The 15,332-nt window shown below is 37.6% G+C and overlaps 1 protein-coding gene across 2 annotated transcripts in view; it reads left to right on the top strand.

Moving 5' to 3' along the window:
• SLC2A13 (solute carrier family 2 member 13) overlaps positions 1 to 15,332 on the top strand; it is a 381,257-nt gene that overhangs the window by 271,264 nt on the left and 94,661 nt on the right. For both annotated transcript variants that reach the window (XM_021092534.2, XM_084957209.1), the window contains exons 5-6: positions 492 to 655; positions 9,041 to 9,161. In XM_021092534.2, the coding sequence (XP_020948193.1) occupies positions 492 to 655; positions 9,041 to 9,161 (285 nt within the window). The remainder of the gene's footprint in view (positions 1 to 491; positions 656 to 9,040; positions 9,162 to 15,332) is intronic.

Here is a 15,332-nt window from a genome sequence, read left to right as displayed (position 1 = left end):
CACCTTTTTTTTTTTTTTTTTTTTTTTAAGGGCCTTGCCTGCAGCATGTGGAAGTTTCCAGGCTAGGGGTCGGCAAATCAGAGCTGCAGCTGCTGGCCTACGCCACAGCCACAGCAATGCCAGATCCGAGTCCAAGCTCATCTGTAGCCTACACTGCAGCTTGCAGCAACGCTGGATCCTTAACACACTGAGCAAGGCCAGGGATCAAAGCCCCATCCTTGTGGACACTATGTCAGGTATCTTAACCCACCGAATCACAACAGGAACTCTGAGTATCTCTTCTTATTGATACAAAGTTCAGAATAAATTTATCTGAACACAGTCTCTTGTGTTGTGATCCTTTAAATAGTTTGGATGATTTCTCATGTTAACTTGATGTTATTACTGCAGTTATTCTTGGTCTTTTTTAGTTGGGTAGATGTTTTTCTATGTGAATAACTCTGTTTCTTTGAATAAATAACAGCAAAAATTGTTTTATTCTTGCCTTCCAGGTATTACAGTGCAACCATTCTGCAGATGTCTGGTGTTGAAGACGATAGACTTGCAATATGGCTGGCTTCAGTTACAGCTTTCACGAATTTCATTTTCACACTTGTGGGTGTCTGGCTTGTTGAGAAAGTGGGCCGCAGAAAGCTCACCTTTGGTAGTTTAGCAGGTAGGTACCAAAGAATCGTTATAAATTTTTCTCTAATGATAAGTTAACCTTTCAAAATACAATACCAGTACCTCTTCTGATATAGTTTTCAGCCAAGTAATAGAGTTCCTCAAACGTTTTTTTAAGACCTTATTGTGATATATAACTAGAAATCAGAATTATAACAATTTGAACCTACTGAGGGTAGCATTTTGTTGTTATTGAGTTTTGCTCAAAGGTACAAATGTGAAAGAGAAAACTTGATAGTCAAAAACTCATTTTTAACGTATGTTTTATTTCTAAGTTTGGAATAACGTGGAAGTAAATTTTGAACATTTTTTTAAAAGCTCTTTCAACACTGAACCATTAGAGTCATATAATTGTAATTTCTTCACAAAGCAGGGAGAGACTCTTTTTGTGTTTAAACTAGGCCTGCATCCTAGGATAAATTCTGATTGGTTAATATTTTTTCCATAGGAAAAAAACCTCTCTCACTTTCAAGTATCTTTTTGTATTTAAACCCTGTCCTTTTCATTTAATATTTCTCTGTCATGCCAGGCTATTTCTCTTAATGAAATAACACTCATTTCTGCCACTGTCTTCACATAGCTGCATAATATAATTTTTTTTTTTTTTTTTTTTTTGCCTTTTTGCCTTTTTGCTATTTCTTGGGCCGCTCCCGCGGCATATGGAGGTTCCAAGGCTAGGGGTCGAATCGGAGCTGTAGCCACTGGCCTACGCCAGAGTCACAGCAACACAGGATCCGAGCCACGTCTGCAACCTACACCACAGCTTACGGCAACGCCAGATCGTTAACCCACTAAGCAAGGGCAGGGACCGAACCCGCAACCTCATGATTCCTAGTCGGATTCGTTAACCACTGCACCACGACGGGAACTCCATAATATAATTTTCTAATCTTTTTCAAATATACAAGCAGATTCCAACTTGCCAATTAGCTGTCCTCTAATAGCTCCTTTATAAGTTTATTTAGAGTAGGGATACATTTTTCCATTAAAATGTAAGGTTTCCAGGCCAACACTAACTAAATTCTCTTTTAACCAAATTATACCTAAAACATCGATCTAACAGAACTGCTTCAAAATACTTGTCCCAGATTTTGACGAGAAAATATATACTGGACTTTTATACTCAGTTATTAAGAACACATACTCTCTGGAGTTCCCATTGTGGCTCAGCGGTAGCAAACCCTACTTGTATCCATAAGGACTGAGGTTCAATCCCTGGCCTTGCTCAGTGGGTTAAGGCTCCAGCATTGCCCTGTTGCTGGGCGTAGGCCGGCAGCTGTAGCTCCAATTTGACCCTTAGCCTGGGAACTTCCATATGCCTCAGGTACGGCCCTAAAAAAAAAAAAAAAAAGAGCACCACAGACTCTCTCCCACGCTTAACTCCAGAAGGAAGAGTAGAACGCGTCTTCCCTCTCTTCTTACCTAAGCAGTGGAAGCCCTTGAGCTGAACTACAATATCAGCACTAAGGGAAGGTGAGGGAAAGATTGTCTTGCCTGATTAAAAGGCAAAAGTCATTGCAAGAGTCAGGGTATTTAGAGCAGCAGAAGGATATGTGAAGAACGGTGATGGACAAGTGAGGATTAAAAACCACATATTTACGTTGCTGTGGCTCTGGCGTAGGCTGGTGGCTACAGCTCCGATTGAACCCCTGGCCTGGGAACCTCCATATGCCGCAGGAGCGGCCCAAAGAAATAGCAAAAAGCCAAAAAAAAACAAAAAACAAAAAAACCAAAAAAAAAACACCACATATTTATAAACCTATTTGTGGAACCAGAAGTATTTAGCCTGGAAAAAAAGACTAAAGAGATACCTAAAGGATATCTTATTCTAGTAGATAGAGAATGATATAAGAAAAATATTCCTGGAGTTCCTGTCGTGGCTCAGTGGTTAATGAATCCAACTAGGAACCATGAGGTTGCAGGTTCGATCCCTGGCCTTGCTCAGTGGGTTAAGGATCCGGCATTTCCGTGAGCTGCGGTGTAGGTCGCAGACATGGCTCGGATCTGGCATTGCTGTGACTGTAGCATAGACCGGTGGCTACTGCTCCGATTAGACCCCCTAGCCTGGGGACCTCCATATGCTGCGGGTGTGGCCCTAGAAAAGACAGAAAGACCAAAAAAAAAAAAAAAAAAAAAAAGAAAGAAAGAAAGAAAGAAAAATATTCCTGATAATCAGAGCTATTCAACAGTGAATTAGGCTGGTAAACTTTCAACAAAAGGATTAGACTTCCTGCTGTGGCAGAGTGGATTAAGGATCTGGCATTGCCACAGCTGGAGTGTAGGTCACAGCTTTAGCTCAGATTCAATCCCTGGCCCAAGAACTTCCATATGCTACAAGAGTGGCCAAAAAAAAGACAGATGGCCATCAAAGTGCGATGTGCTAAAAACAAATTCCTACAATGGGTTGAAAATTGGATTTAGGAGTTGCCATCGTGGCTCAGCGGAACTTAATCCAATTAGGAACCATGAGGTTGCAGGTTCCATCCTTGGCCTCCCTCAGTGGGTTAGGATCTAGCATTGCCATGAGCTGTGGTGTAGATCACAGAGGCTGCTTGGATCCAGCATTGCTGTGGCTGTGGCATAGGCTGGCATCTGTAGCCCCAATTCAACCCCTAGCCTGGGAACCTCCATATGCTGTGGGTGCGGCCCTTAAAAAAAAAAAAGAAAGAAAGAAAAGAAAATTGGATTTAATGATTCCTGAAGTTCAGGTCAGCTCTTAAAAGAGGTAATAGCTACTTGAAAAGTTTTTAAATGGACACATTTTCCTTTTGACAGAACCTTAGTATACTGCTACCTCAAGAGGTTTATTTTTTAAATAGAAGTTCAAGTCTCAAATTTGGGATTTTGTTTTTGAGATTAAGATAAAAATACTGATTTTGAGATGGGAAAAGACGCTCCTTCTAGTAGCCTCTGTCCCTTCGTTTGTTACATTCCAAGATTTTGTAGATATAAAGCCAGACTGCTTGGGTTTGAATTGTGTGACACTGAGCACGGTTTTATTTTCTTAGCTGAAAATAAAGATTAATTAAAAGCCCTACTTCATAGAATTGTAATGAGGACTAAACACATTTATACATGGTCACATTTCAAACAGTGTGTAAAACAGACAGTAAAATGCCCAGAGCATTTTGCTATCACAATACTATTCCTGCCAAATAATGATTCTTAACTTGTTGTAACCAAAACGTAAAACCATCTTGCATGACCATCCAGGACCTTTCCTGAACTCTTCTTACTGATGTCAGGCTTCACCCCTCCATGCAGGTCCTCTGCCCCCAAGGACTTCCAGAGCCCAACCCTGACTATTAAGAGGAAATACTCATTCTTGGAGGGAAAGACAGAGAGATTCCATGGACTGCCTTTGTGAGCAACCTGGAGGCACTTTTCTTTCCTGCTGAATCATGAGGTTGTCATTAAATGTCTAATATTTATAAGAAAGACCAGTTCTCTAAGGAAGCTTTGAAAATATTAAGTCAGGGAGTTCCCGTCCTGGCGCAGTGGTTAACGAATCCGACGAGGAACCATGAGGTTGTGGGTTCGGTCCCTGGCCTTGCTCAGTTAACGATCCGGCGTTGCCGTGAGCTGTGGTGTAGGTCGCAGTCGCGGCTCGGATCCCGCGTGGCTGTGGCTCTGGCGTAGGCCGGCGGCTACAGCTCCGATTTGACCCCTAGCCTGGGAACCTCCATATGCCGCGGGAGCGGCCCAAGAAATAGCAAAAAGACAAAAAAAAGAAAATATTAAGTCAGAACACCACAAAATGTCTTATATTTAAAATTATTCACGGAGTTCCCATCGTGGTGCAGTGGTTAACGAAGCCGACTAGGAACCATGAGGTTGCGGGTTCGGTCCCTGGCCTTGCTCAGTGGGTTAACGATCCGGCGTTGCCATGAGCTGTGGTGTAGGCCGGTGGCTACAGCTCCAAGCTGTGGTGTAGGTTGCAGACGCGGCTCGGATCGCACGTTGCTGTGGCTCTGGTGTAGGCCGGTGGCTACAGCTCCGATTGGACCCCTAGCCTGGGAATCTCCATATGCTGCGGGAGCAGCCCAAGAAATAGCAAAAAGACCAAAAAAAAAAAAAAAAAAAAATTAATAAAATAAAATAAAATTATTCATGACTATATATTTTATATTTCTTTGTACAACTTTGTCCAAGTCTAGCTAAATACAGTTTATTTGTAGTAATATGTAAAGAATAAGCATCTAAAATTTTTTAAAGAATTTATTTTAAAAGTTAAAAAGATTATTTTGCTGTATGTTTATTCACTGTTTTTCACCTAATAAAATAAATCATAATATATTTGGGGGTTTAATCATAATATACTTGATATTCTACTAGTGCGCTGTTCTATTTAAAATTTCTTGGAGTTCCCGTTGTGGTGCAGCAGAAACGAATCCAGCTAGGAACCATGAGGTTGCAGGTTCAATCCCTGGCCTTGCTCAGTAGGTTAAGGATCCAGCATTGCCATGAGCTGTGGTGTAGGTCGCAGACACGGCTTGGATCTGGTGTTGCAGTGGCTGTGGTGTAGGCCGGGGGCAACAGCTCCGATTAGGCTCCTAGCCTGGGAACTTCCATATGCCGTGGGTGCAGCCCTAAAAAGACAAAAATAAATAGATAAATAAAATTTCTTAAATTAGCCTAGAATTTTTAAACCTTTGATTCAGTTTTATTCCCTATTTTTGTTTTTCACTGTGATTTACGGTATTATGCTGAGTGAAAAATAGTAAAAACAACTTATATCAAAGTAATGTTTCAACCATGTACTCATTTTTTTCTTTGTTAAAGTTTATTTGCTACTCATTCATTACTTCACTATTTGTTGTATGTCTAAGTACTGATTCTTTAAAAATGACTACAAATAAACTGTATTTAGCTAGACCTGGACAAAGAAAGTCTTTATACAAAGAAATATAAAGTAGTCCATGAATAATTTTAAATGTAGGACATTTTGTGGTGTTCTGACTTTAAATATTTTGAAAGCTTGCTAAGAGAACTGGTCTTTCTTGTCAATATTACAAACTTAATGACAACTTCTTGATCCTTTTAATAGAGGAAGGCTTGTATCTATGTAGCTCTATTGCTTATGAATCAAAAAGCCAGAAGCACTGTGTTATTTTCTGCCAGATATTTTGGTAGTGGAATATTTCCTAAATCATCACTCACAGGCTGTCTTCATCGGAGTTACTCAGGGTGCTTATTTTTAATTGTGAATTCTTGGGTCCTGCCCCAGATCTACTAAATTAGAATCTCTGAAGATCTGGAGCATATGTATTTTAAACAGTTTCCCCAGGTGATAGTTAAGCACAAAAAATATGTTCTGTTACAGTCTTGGGAAGAAAATTATTTTTTTCTGAGTACTTGTTAATAATCCTGATACCCCTGTATCTGTACCTGGTACCCTGTACCAGGTAGTTAAGGTAACTTATTCCATTGGGTATTTTGAGAATGCCATTTCTCCAACACATTTCACCTCCTATGGAGAATGTTTTTATTAAGAAAATGATATCAGAATTCCAAAATGTAACAGTATACGTGGTTAATAGGGGCTACTTAAAATATAAAGCTATGCCCAGCCTGCCCATTGCAGTGGAGAATATCCTTTTGTTCAAGCCTTCCTGTATTAGACTCAAATCTAGGTTGCAGTAATTATCATTGACAACAACTATAACAGCTTGTCGAATACTAACAAGTCACTGATAAAGCATCTGTAATTTATTAAATGAAAGGAAATAGATAATTCAAGTAGTTTTAAGCCTTAAAGATATATGAGTATATATGGCAGGATGAGGTGATCATTTTAAAATTTATTCCATAAAGACATTTAATATACCACTGCCTTCCCTTAAGGAGTTATGATTTCATAAAGGTTTTTACACTTTCTGGGTATCACAGTCACCTGTGGAGTCATATTCTCTGATCCCCATTTTCTGGAGACTCTGATTCAGAGGTTGATATACATTCCAAACATTCGCTTTTCCAATAGGACGCCAGGATTGAGAAACACCACCATACATAATAAAGTAAAGGTACAGCATGGTCTTTTAAAAGATTTCCATCCACCGTGTGTCAAAATAAAAATAAATTTGTGTTTAAGAAGGGTAAACCTTCTACTCTATGGGAATTTTGTTTTTCCAAAATGGTCTTTTCCCAAAATTTTCCAGGATAGTTGGACTTTTTTAGACATGAATATAAGAGGTTTCCTATCAATACTGAAGAACTCTCATCTAGGCTATTTGTCCCATACTAACCCCATCACCTCAATTGAATAATCTTAACCTATTTTGGTTTTTTCTTCAAAAAGAGTCAGTATTGCAAAGAAACTCTGGTGCTATGGGATTTGCTCTAGGCCATGCACTAGAACTGAACATACATTAGTAAGTGTTAGGTACATAATCTTAGCGTTTACGATTTATCATGGAAATAAATTATTTAAGTAATGTTATTTTAAAACAGTGTCATCTTTCTTTCATCTTCTAAAGCATCAAAATTTCCTGGTTGAAAAAAAAAATCATACCTTTCTCATGACAGTATGCTGTGGAGGTAATTTGAGAAAGTATTCCAGGACCCAGCTTCTTTCATAGATTAACAGCAAAATTGCTGTTTGAGGAGAGAGGGATGATTTTCATTTTCAGGCCTAATATATCTTCTCACTTTCCTGAGAGACAGGCTTCTTTTTTGTTTCTCAGTTGAGGGCTTGACAGTCTTTTGAGAAAAGTAATGCTTCAAACTATTCCTTGTTTTGGTTTGAATTTTAACCCAACAAGGGAGAAATGAACTGTGATTTTAGCATTAGGACTTTTCAGCCCAGTGTGGTACCATGGGCTTCAGATCTTTCCTCCACCCTCCTCCTTTCTTCATTTTTTTTCCCACTGTTTTGAAAGTATGCTGCTGCTGCTTCTCATGATAAATATAGTACAATAATTAACATTTTTAGCATTATAAAAATCTTTCAAATATATTATGATATTTAAAATTCACTGCAATTCTGCAAGGCAAGTATTTTCAGTAAGCCCAATTGTACAGCAGGCAAAATTGAATTTTGGAAAGGTCATGTGTCTTGCCCAAGATCACTGAGACAAGGGACATCAGAGCTAGAACTTACTCACAATGCTTGACTTGATATATCCTGTCTATCAAAATACAAATACTTCAACTATTACATAATCCAATTGCATTTCCACAGTGTTTCCCAAAGCTTTTCTTGTATAATTTTATTTTTTATTTATGTATTTATTTTTGCTTTTTTGGGCCACACCCGTAGATATGGAAGTTCCCAGGCTAGGAATCAAACTGGAGCTATAGCTGCCAGCCTATACCACAGCCACAGCAATGCCAGATCCGAGCCCCATCTGTGACCTACGCTACAGTTCAGGGAAACACCAGATCTTTAACTCACTGAGCAAGGCCAGGGATCCAACCTGCAACCTCATGGTTACCAGTCAGATTCGTTTCTGCTGTGCTACAATGGGAACTCCTCTTTTATACATTTTTAATAATGTTTTTGGTCATATCTTAAAGTACTTTCCCGTTTAACGAATAAAGACTTTACTGTTACATAAATGACCTCCCTAAATTCCATATTTCAACACATTTCCTCATTCAAATAAGTTGTACAAATAAATGCAGCCACATTGTCTTTCTCCTTTCTTCCTATGATGCTTTTAGTTCATCCTCATTCTCGCAATGGCTGGAACATTAGTCAGAAATTTGAAAACTTTCTTATTGACTGCCACTATGTCTATCATGGACTCAAAAATGAGTCTTTGGCTATGAGCTTTTATATAATCACAATCTACCCCTTAAAATCAAAGGCAACTATTCCATTTCTAGGTGCCAGCAGGAAAAACAAACGAATATATGTATTATAGTATTTCTGGCATTTTAGAGTCTTTACAAAATGCTACTCCTCTTTAATAAGAAATGGCCTTTCAGCTGCTTTTGAAATACTCAGTTCATTACTTTTTAGTTTACTTATTTGGGTCTTAGATGATTGAATGTCATTAGAACAATTTTCTTGGTAATGAAAGGACTTGGTATGAATCTGTTGCCTTTCATGCTTCCTGATGTGTTAGGCCCACAATAACGTTGGTTACATTGATTTTGAGATTGTCAGCAATCCACGGTGGTTTTTGTTTAGAAAATTATTACCAATCTACTGCTTGGCTAGCAAATGTATTTCATTTGAATTTCACTCATGTCATGTCTCAACAGTGAATGTGCTAGTGAGTTTTTATGACAGTGTATATATAAGGAACATTTCTTAATCCAATGAAGATAGATCAAGGTATTTTTTCAGAGAAATGTCTTGCTCAACCCAGTCTGCTTTTGGGAGAATGTCGTCAACTCTTCTCTGATGTAAAACTTTTTTTTTTTTTTTTAGGTACCACTGTAGCACTTATTATTCTTGCTTTGGGATTTCTGCTATCAGCCCAGGTTTCTCCACCCATCACTCTTAAACCAGTAGCTCCTTTAGGTCAGAACACTACTTGCACGAGATACAGGTGAGATTTTATAATGGTCCCCTTCCTTAACCTAATTCTAGTAACTTTTTTTGTTTGTTTATAACTTTCCTAAAATAGAAGAGATGAATAGGAATTCACTGGGTATCCAGACTTAACGGTGGAAGAGAAAAAAGTGGGAAAGATGTTGGGTGGGGGGGATCACCAGGAAAAGAAACAACATCTATTAATAGCATGTGCAAAGGCAGGCTTAAGGAAGAGTGAATTATTAGATACAATCTTGGTGGTGTTTTTTCTGGAAATTGAAAGTGTAGACTGATACAGAATCTAAGCAGAAGAACTGAAAAACTATTTTATGTCACATATGACTCAGTGACATCTACATTTGAGGTTAAATAAAGAACTTTAATTAGTAATTAAACTTTTCCATGATGTACATACCTGATACAGTTGATTGTCATCTGGATATTCTAACAGTTACCTTTACTGTGTTCCACAGGTATTCCTTTATTCATTTAAGCAGAAAAGAATTTCTCCTCTCACTGCTAGGGTTCTTCCAGAACGTTAGAAAGTGGGAAAAGGTGGTAGAAGAGGGTGCTTTAATGGCCAGCTGCAGGTTTAAGAACTTATTAAGTTTAATAGTATACCCTGTGTGATAGCTAGATAGATAGATAGATAGATGGAGAAATGAATGGATGGATACATGGGCAGACAGATGGACTAAAGAATGCACATGTGAATTAATTAAGAATTGAAGGATTGAACAGAGTCTTTGATCAATTTGTCAGTAGAGTTTCAAAGTTTTTAACTTCATTTTAGTGTTGGAAAGGCTAGCAACCCTTTTAAAATACATGGCTAGAATAGCTTTAAAAACAAAAAATGATATTCCTTCAGCATCAGTTAAACAGACACAAGCCTCAAATCAGTGGTAAGTGATTTATTAAGTTAGGTACTCGTATGTGAAATTAAAACATTACATTGATACACTGGATTCCACTTGGGATCTCTTGGAGCTTCTTACTGAACAGAATTTATAGTGCCTTCTTACAGCAATGAGGAGACATGTATTATTAAGCCTTTCTGGTTGCAAATTGTGATATCTTTTTGCCTTTGGAAATGGACAGTTAACAACTCCTCCTTTCTCTCACTAAAAGTTTATGTATATATTGCTTAACTGTTTTTTGAACATTCATTATGTTATAAAGAAGATTTAAAGGTGTCTTAAAAGAAGTTAACCTTAGACTGTTTCTAGATGTAGTGATTTTTGCTTTCTTTGGACATCCCACCTCAAGTGCTAGAAAGACGATAGACCATTGCCAGACTTCTTCTACTTTTGTTTTTCTTGACATATATTTTGAGTAAAATATTTTAAAATTATTTTTAAAATTGCTGTTTGAGCAACATAGCTTCCTAGATCTGATGTCTGATTTAGATGTAACAATTTAGATTCAGAATAAGACGGATAAACTGTCAGATCAACTAAAGGCAGGCAGAGAGTATGGGAAAAAATGTTTATGAAAATCTGATACAGGAAATAAATAACTAACTTTTTAATGCTTTACATAATGAAATAGTTTTCCTGACATTGACTTTTAAAGTTTAAATAAAAATATTTATTGCTCTAGTAGAGTTCATTTCGTAGCAGCTTATGATCATCAATCTGTCTATTACTCCTCCTGATCCTCCTAAAGTATTATCATCTATCTATCTATTATTTCAATGTAGAACTGTGGTGAAGTACGAGAAGTGATAGACCCTAATTTTATTTTTATCACAAAGATAGGCAGCAATTGTTGAAAACAACCAAATTTTAGATGTCCTCTGGGAGTCGCTGAGTATGCAAAGCCATTATTATTGTGTGCTTTCTTTCAAAGTAACATATTAGGCTTTGTGGGAATTTGACAGTATCTATTTATAGTCTGAATGATGTTACAAAATATAGCTGCAGTCTCCTTACTGATTTTGTTGTTGCTGTTGTTGAAACTGTCTATACACATTTCCCCTCTAAGGTAAACATGAAACATACACTATATAGACATACATGAAAGTTAACAGAGTAAATCCTAAGAGTTCTCATCACAAAAAATTTCATTTTATATCTATATGAGATGATGGATCTTTACTAAACTTACTTTGATAATCATTTCATGATGTATTATATAAGTCACATCATTATGCTGTATGTCAATTATATGTCAATAAACAGGAAAATTTTTTAAAAGCAAAATAAACATGAAACTATCATGTTTGTCTTACTTTAGGCTGAGTTGTATTCATACTGAAGTACAGGTGATACGCTTTCCTCCTGGAATGATCGTGTAGGAAAATTGAACAAAGAAAACAGTTTTAAAGAGAGAGTTGGTTTAATATCTGACTTAAGACCATTGTATACTATTAGTAGGAGTGTAAACTTTTCTCTGTTTTGGAAAGTAGTACACTTTTGCTGAATAAAAGTTAATTGCATAGGCCCCCTTTAGTCAGCACCTCCATTTGTAGAAATCTGTACACTACAGTGATGAGCACGTAATGCATTCTGACAAGGGGGTCCTCACTTTGATTCAATAAATTTAATAAATATTGATTGTGTAGCAGCACTAGTAAGGTTAGAACCAAAAGTATTGTAGGTTGGAACTTAACAATGACCTTGGACCCAAGATATTGACTACCCTAAATAATTTCTTAATAAGAATTTTACCCTTTTAGAATTTTAGAATTTACCCTCTTTAGAAGATTTTAACTTTTTAGTTGATGATATTTTTATTTATTCCAAGTCCTTATTAACCAAATGTAATAAAGAACATCTTTCAAATCTGCTTTCTTGTAGCTAAACTGTGTATAAAGATAAAGATGGGTGCCATTAACCATAGAAAATATGTAGCCACCTGAATAAAAGCTGTCACAGCGTACCAACTAAGGCTGGGAGAAATAACTCTCTTAGGGGTATCATTTGAATCATGTGTCTGTATGTGTAGGCACATGCGTACTCCTAATAATGGCCTTTAGCGCCATGCTCTCAAATTACTAATTAAACATTTTCTCATGACAGCTATCCAAGCTTTGAGGAAGAAAAGCCTTACCTGGGTAACCCTTCCCTCATATATTTGACATATTATTATTTATAAGTATGATCTCAGTCTATTCAAATCACTATCATAAAATCCTTCAAAGTAGATAGATATTTCCTAAAGAGTACAGTTGTGGAATTACGAGGTACCCTTGCCCTGGGGCTTTCATCACATGTGTACTCATTCATGCATTCCTGCATGCACGCTTTTGAAAAATATTTTGGAGTACCTACTCATAGGATTATAGCAAGGATGAATTAATATATAAAAAGCACCTAAAACAGTGCTCAGCACATAATAAACACTCCATAAATATTAGAGGCATTATTATAATTACTAGAGCCTATAATAGGAGATGAGAGTGTGATGATGGGTCGAAGTCTTTCCTGTATTTTAAAGAAGATGATCCTGAAGCTAGGATGTTTGAACTGAGCTCTGAAAGGGGAAGAGGAACATTGCCAGGCATGAGAATCCGCAGGTATATAGAGACCCTACAAAGAACTTGGCAATTAAAAGAAGGCTGGAGTTCCCATAGGGGCTCAGAGGAAACAAATCTGACTAGTATCCATGAGGGTGTAGGTTCGATACCTGGCCTTGCTCAGTGGGTTAAGGATCCAGCGTTGCCGTGAGCTGTGGTGTAGGTTGCAGATGCAGCACCGATCTGGCATTGCTGTGGCTGTGGCATAGCCCAGCAGCTACAGCTCCGTTTTGACCCCTGTCCTGGACCCTCCATATGCCCTAAAAAGACAAAAAATAATAATAATAAAAATAAATAAAAGAAGGCTAATGAGGCTAGAAAAGAATAAGGTAAGGCTCTTCAGGCAGGCCAGAGCCAGAGCATGCAGAACGCCCGAGGCTATGTAAAAGATTATGCTTTCAGTCCAGAGATGAACCCACTGAGGAGTTTTAGGTAGGGTATTGACCAGATTTCTTTTTAAAATTCTCTCTCTGGAGCACAGAGGGCATATGTTGTTAGACAAAGACTGGTTATTAGAATTGTCTGTGAGACAGATGATAATTGCCTGGACTATGGTGGTAATATTCAAGATAAACAGGTAGACAGATTCTCAATATATCTAAGAGAGAAATATGAACAGATATTAAAAATGAATAATTGATTAACTTTGCACAACCAAGTAGAATAGATCATGGAAATGAGTTGGGGTAACTGAATGAGGCCATTGCTATACTTTAGTAGAAATTGACAAAAGGGACTTAGTCTCTAATTCACTGCTCTTTTTCCCATTAATATTTTTTGACTGAGAGTCTTACCAGAAATCATCCTAGGAGGTATTTTAAAATACCCACCGCTCACTCCTACAGGTCTGCCTCCCCAGGACAGTGGGGCTAGGCGATTCCAGTATATCTTCCATTAAGAACCACTACCAAGATACTTATATCACAACAAAACAAAGGGTGGGGGAATAAAATGTATACATGTAAGTGTAACTTGGTCCCCATGCTGCACAGCGAAACAAAAATAAATAAATAAAATAAAATAAAAAAGGAGTTCCCGTCATGGCTCAGTGGTTAACAAATCCAACTAGGAACCATGAGGTTGTGGGTTCGATCCCTGGCCTTGCTCAGTGGGTTAAGGATCTGGCGTTGCTGTGAGCTGTGGTGTAGGTCACAGATGAGGCTCGGATCCCGAGTTGCTGTGGCCCTGGCGTAGGCTGGCAGCTATAGCTCCGATTAGACCCCTAGCCTGGGAACCTGCATATGCCGCAGGAGCAGCCCTAGAAAAGGCAAAAAGACTAAAAATGAATAAATAAACAGTATTTTTTTAAAAAAGAACCACTACCAAGGCTTTGATATTTTTTAACTGCCAGCTTTCATTCATTGCTTTTTTTTCTTCTAGAACATTATTAAGCCAAGAGTACAGAATAAGCAATGTGATTCTTTTTCTATTGAGTAATATCTTCATGTTTCCTTCTGTAAATGAAGTTTCTAAACATTCAAGTTGACAAACTGTAGCTTCAACTATAGACCTCCCTGTGGTGGTGACACTTGTTTTGAGAAACAGTATACCCCTAATTAAGTATGATTAGTCTCTTCAAAGTTCATTTATAATAAAAATAAATTTGCATTCATTTTTTTCTTTCACTAAACTTTTGTGATTTAGCACACTTCGTTGATATTACCACTATAAGACTGTTAGATTCAATCATAAAACTTTTATGCAATCTTAGAAATGTGCAGAAATCCTGTTAAGCCCCTATTTTTCCCCAGTATTTGCCATCCTGCTGACTGATAATGTGCTTGTTTCCAGTAACTTTTAGCAACTTGGCAATGAATATAGAGTTATACTATGAATGAGACTTTTATTTTTGTCGCATTTTGTGTTCTACTTACTGATTTCCTTTAAAATATTTTAATTTGGGTGGCCTGATGGGTGCAGGCTAGTAGGCCTTGAAGTTATAATAAATAAAACTACAGAAGAAAATATGCTTTATCAGATAAAGATAAGTGTAATTAAATTGGTTGAAAGGGAAAGTGAGATTTGAAACAAAAAGCTCTATAACCTTATCATGCGCCGTTATCTCCAAATAATTGTTCATGTCTTTTGCTAGCACTTAAATACTGAGTATTGAATTTGACGTCTAGGTAGGATGGTGGCCTACATTCTTAGAGGAGGTTGGCCACTTATGGGACATATTCATTGAGTTCTTCATGACCTTTATGTCTTGATGTCTTTTGGCCAAGGACCTACAAAGGCCCCACAAAATGGCTAAAAAGATCCCTTACTCAAGCTTTATTTGTTTTCCACAGTCAGGAAGTGCTTCTTGGGAAGCCTCAAAGACAAAAAAATAAGGCTTTTTAGTTAAAGTTTGCAAAGAGAGAAGAAAGAACATTCCAGGAAGAAAGAACATCATGTGTACAGCCCTAAACCAGGAGTGTGGCTTCTTCAGAGAACTTACCAATGAGTCTGAGTTACAGAAAACAAGCAAGAGAATGGCACAAAGATAGACAGGATGGCAGGCCAGTGACAGACCATGCTGGGATCTCATAAATTGTGAGAATTGTAGACATCAGCATAGAGTACTTAAGAAGCCTTTGAAGGATCATGGATAATCAGATTTGTGTTTTTAAAAGGTCACTCTGGCTGCAGAATGGAGAATTGACTGGAGAAGGACAAAGGGTGGTAAAG

This window comes from Sus scrofa, chromosome 5 (assembly GCF_054392235.1).
Source record: "Sus scrofa isolate SSC_HxYL_T2T_F1_AM1 chromosome 5, Sscrofa_HxYL_maternal_Yorkshire_Landrace_v2.0, whole genome shotgun sequence".
NCBI classification, from domain to species: domain Eukaryota; kingdom Metazoa; phylum Chordata; class Mammalia; order Artiodactyla; family Suidae; genus Sus; species Sus scrofa.
This window is presented reverse-complemented; position numbering and strand designations above follow the sequence as displayed.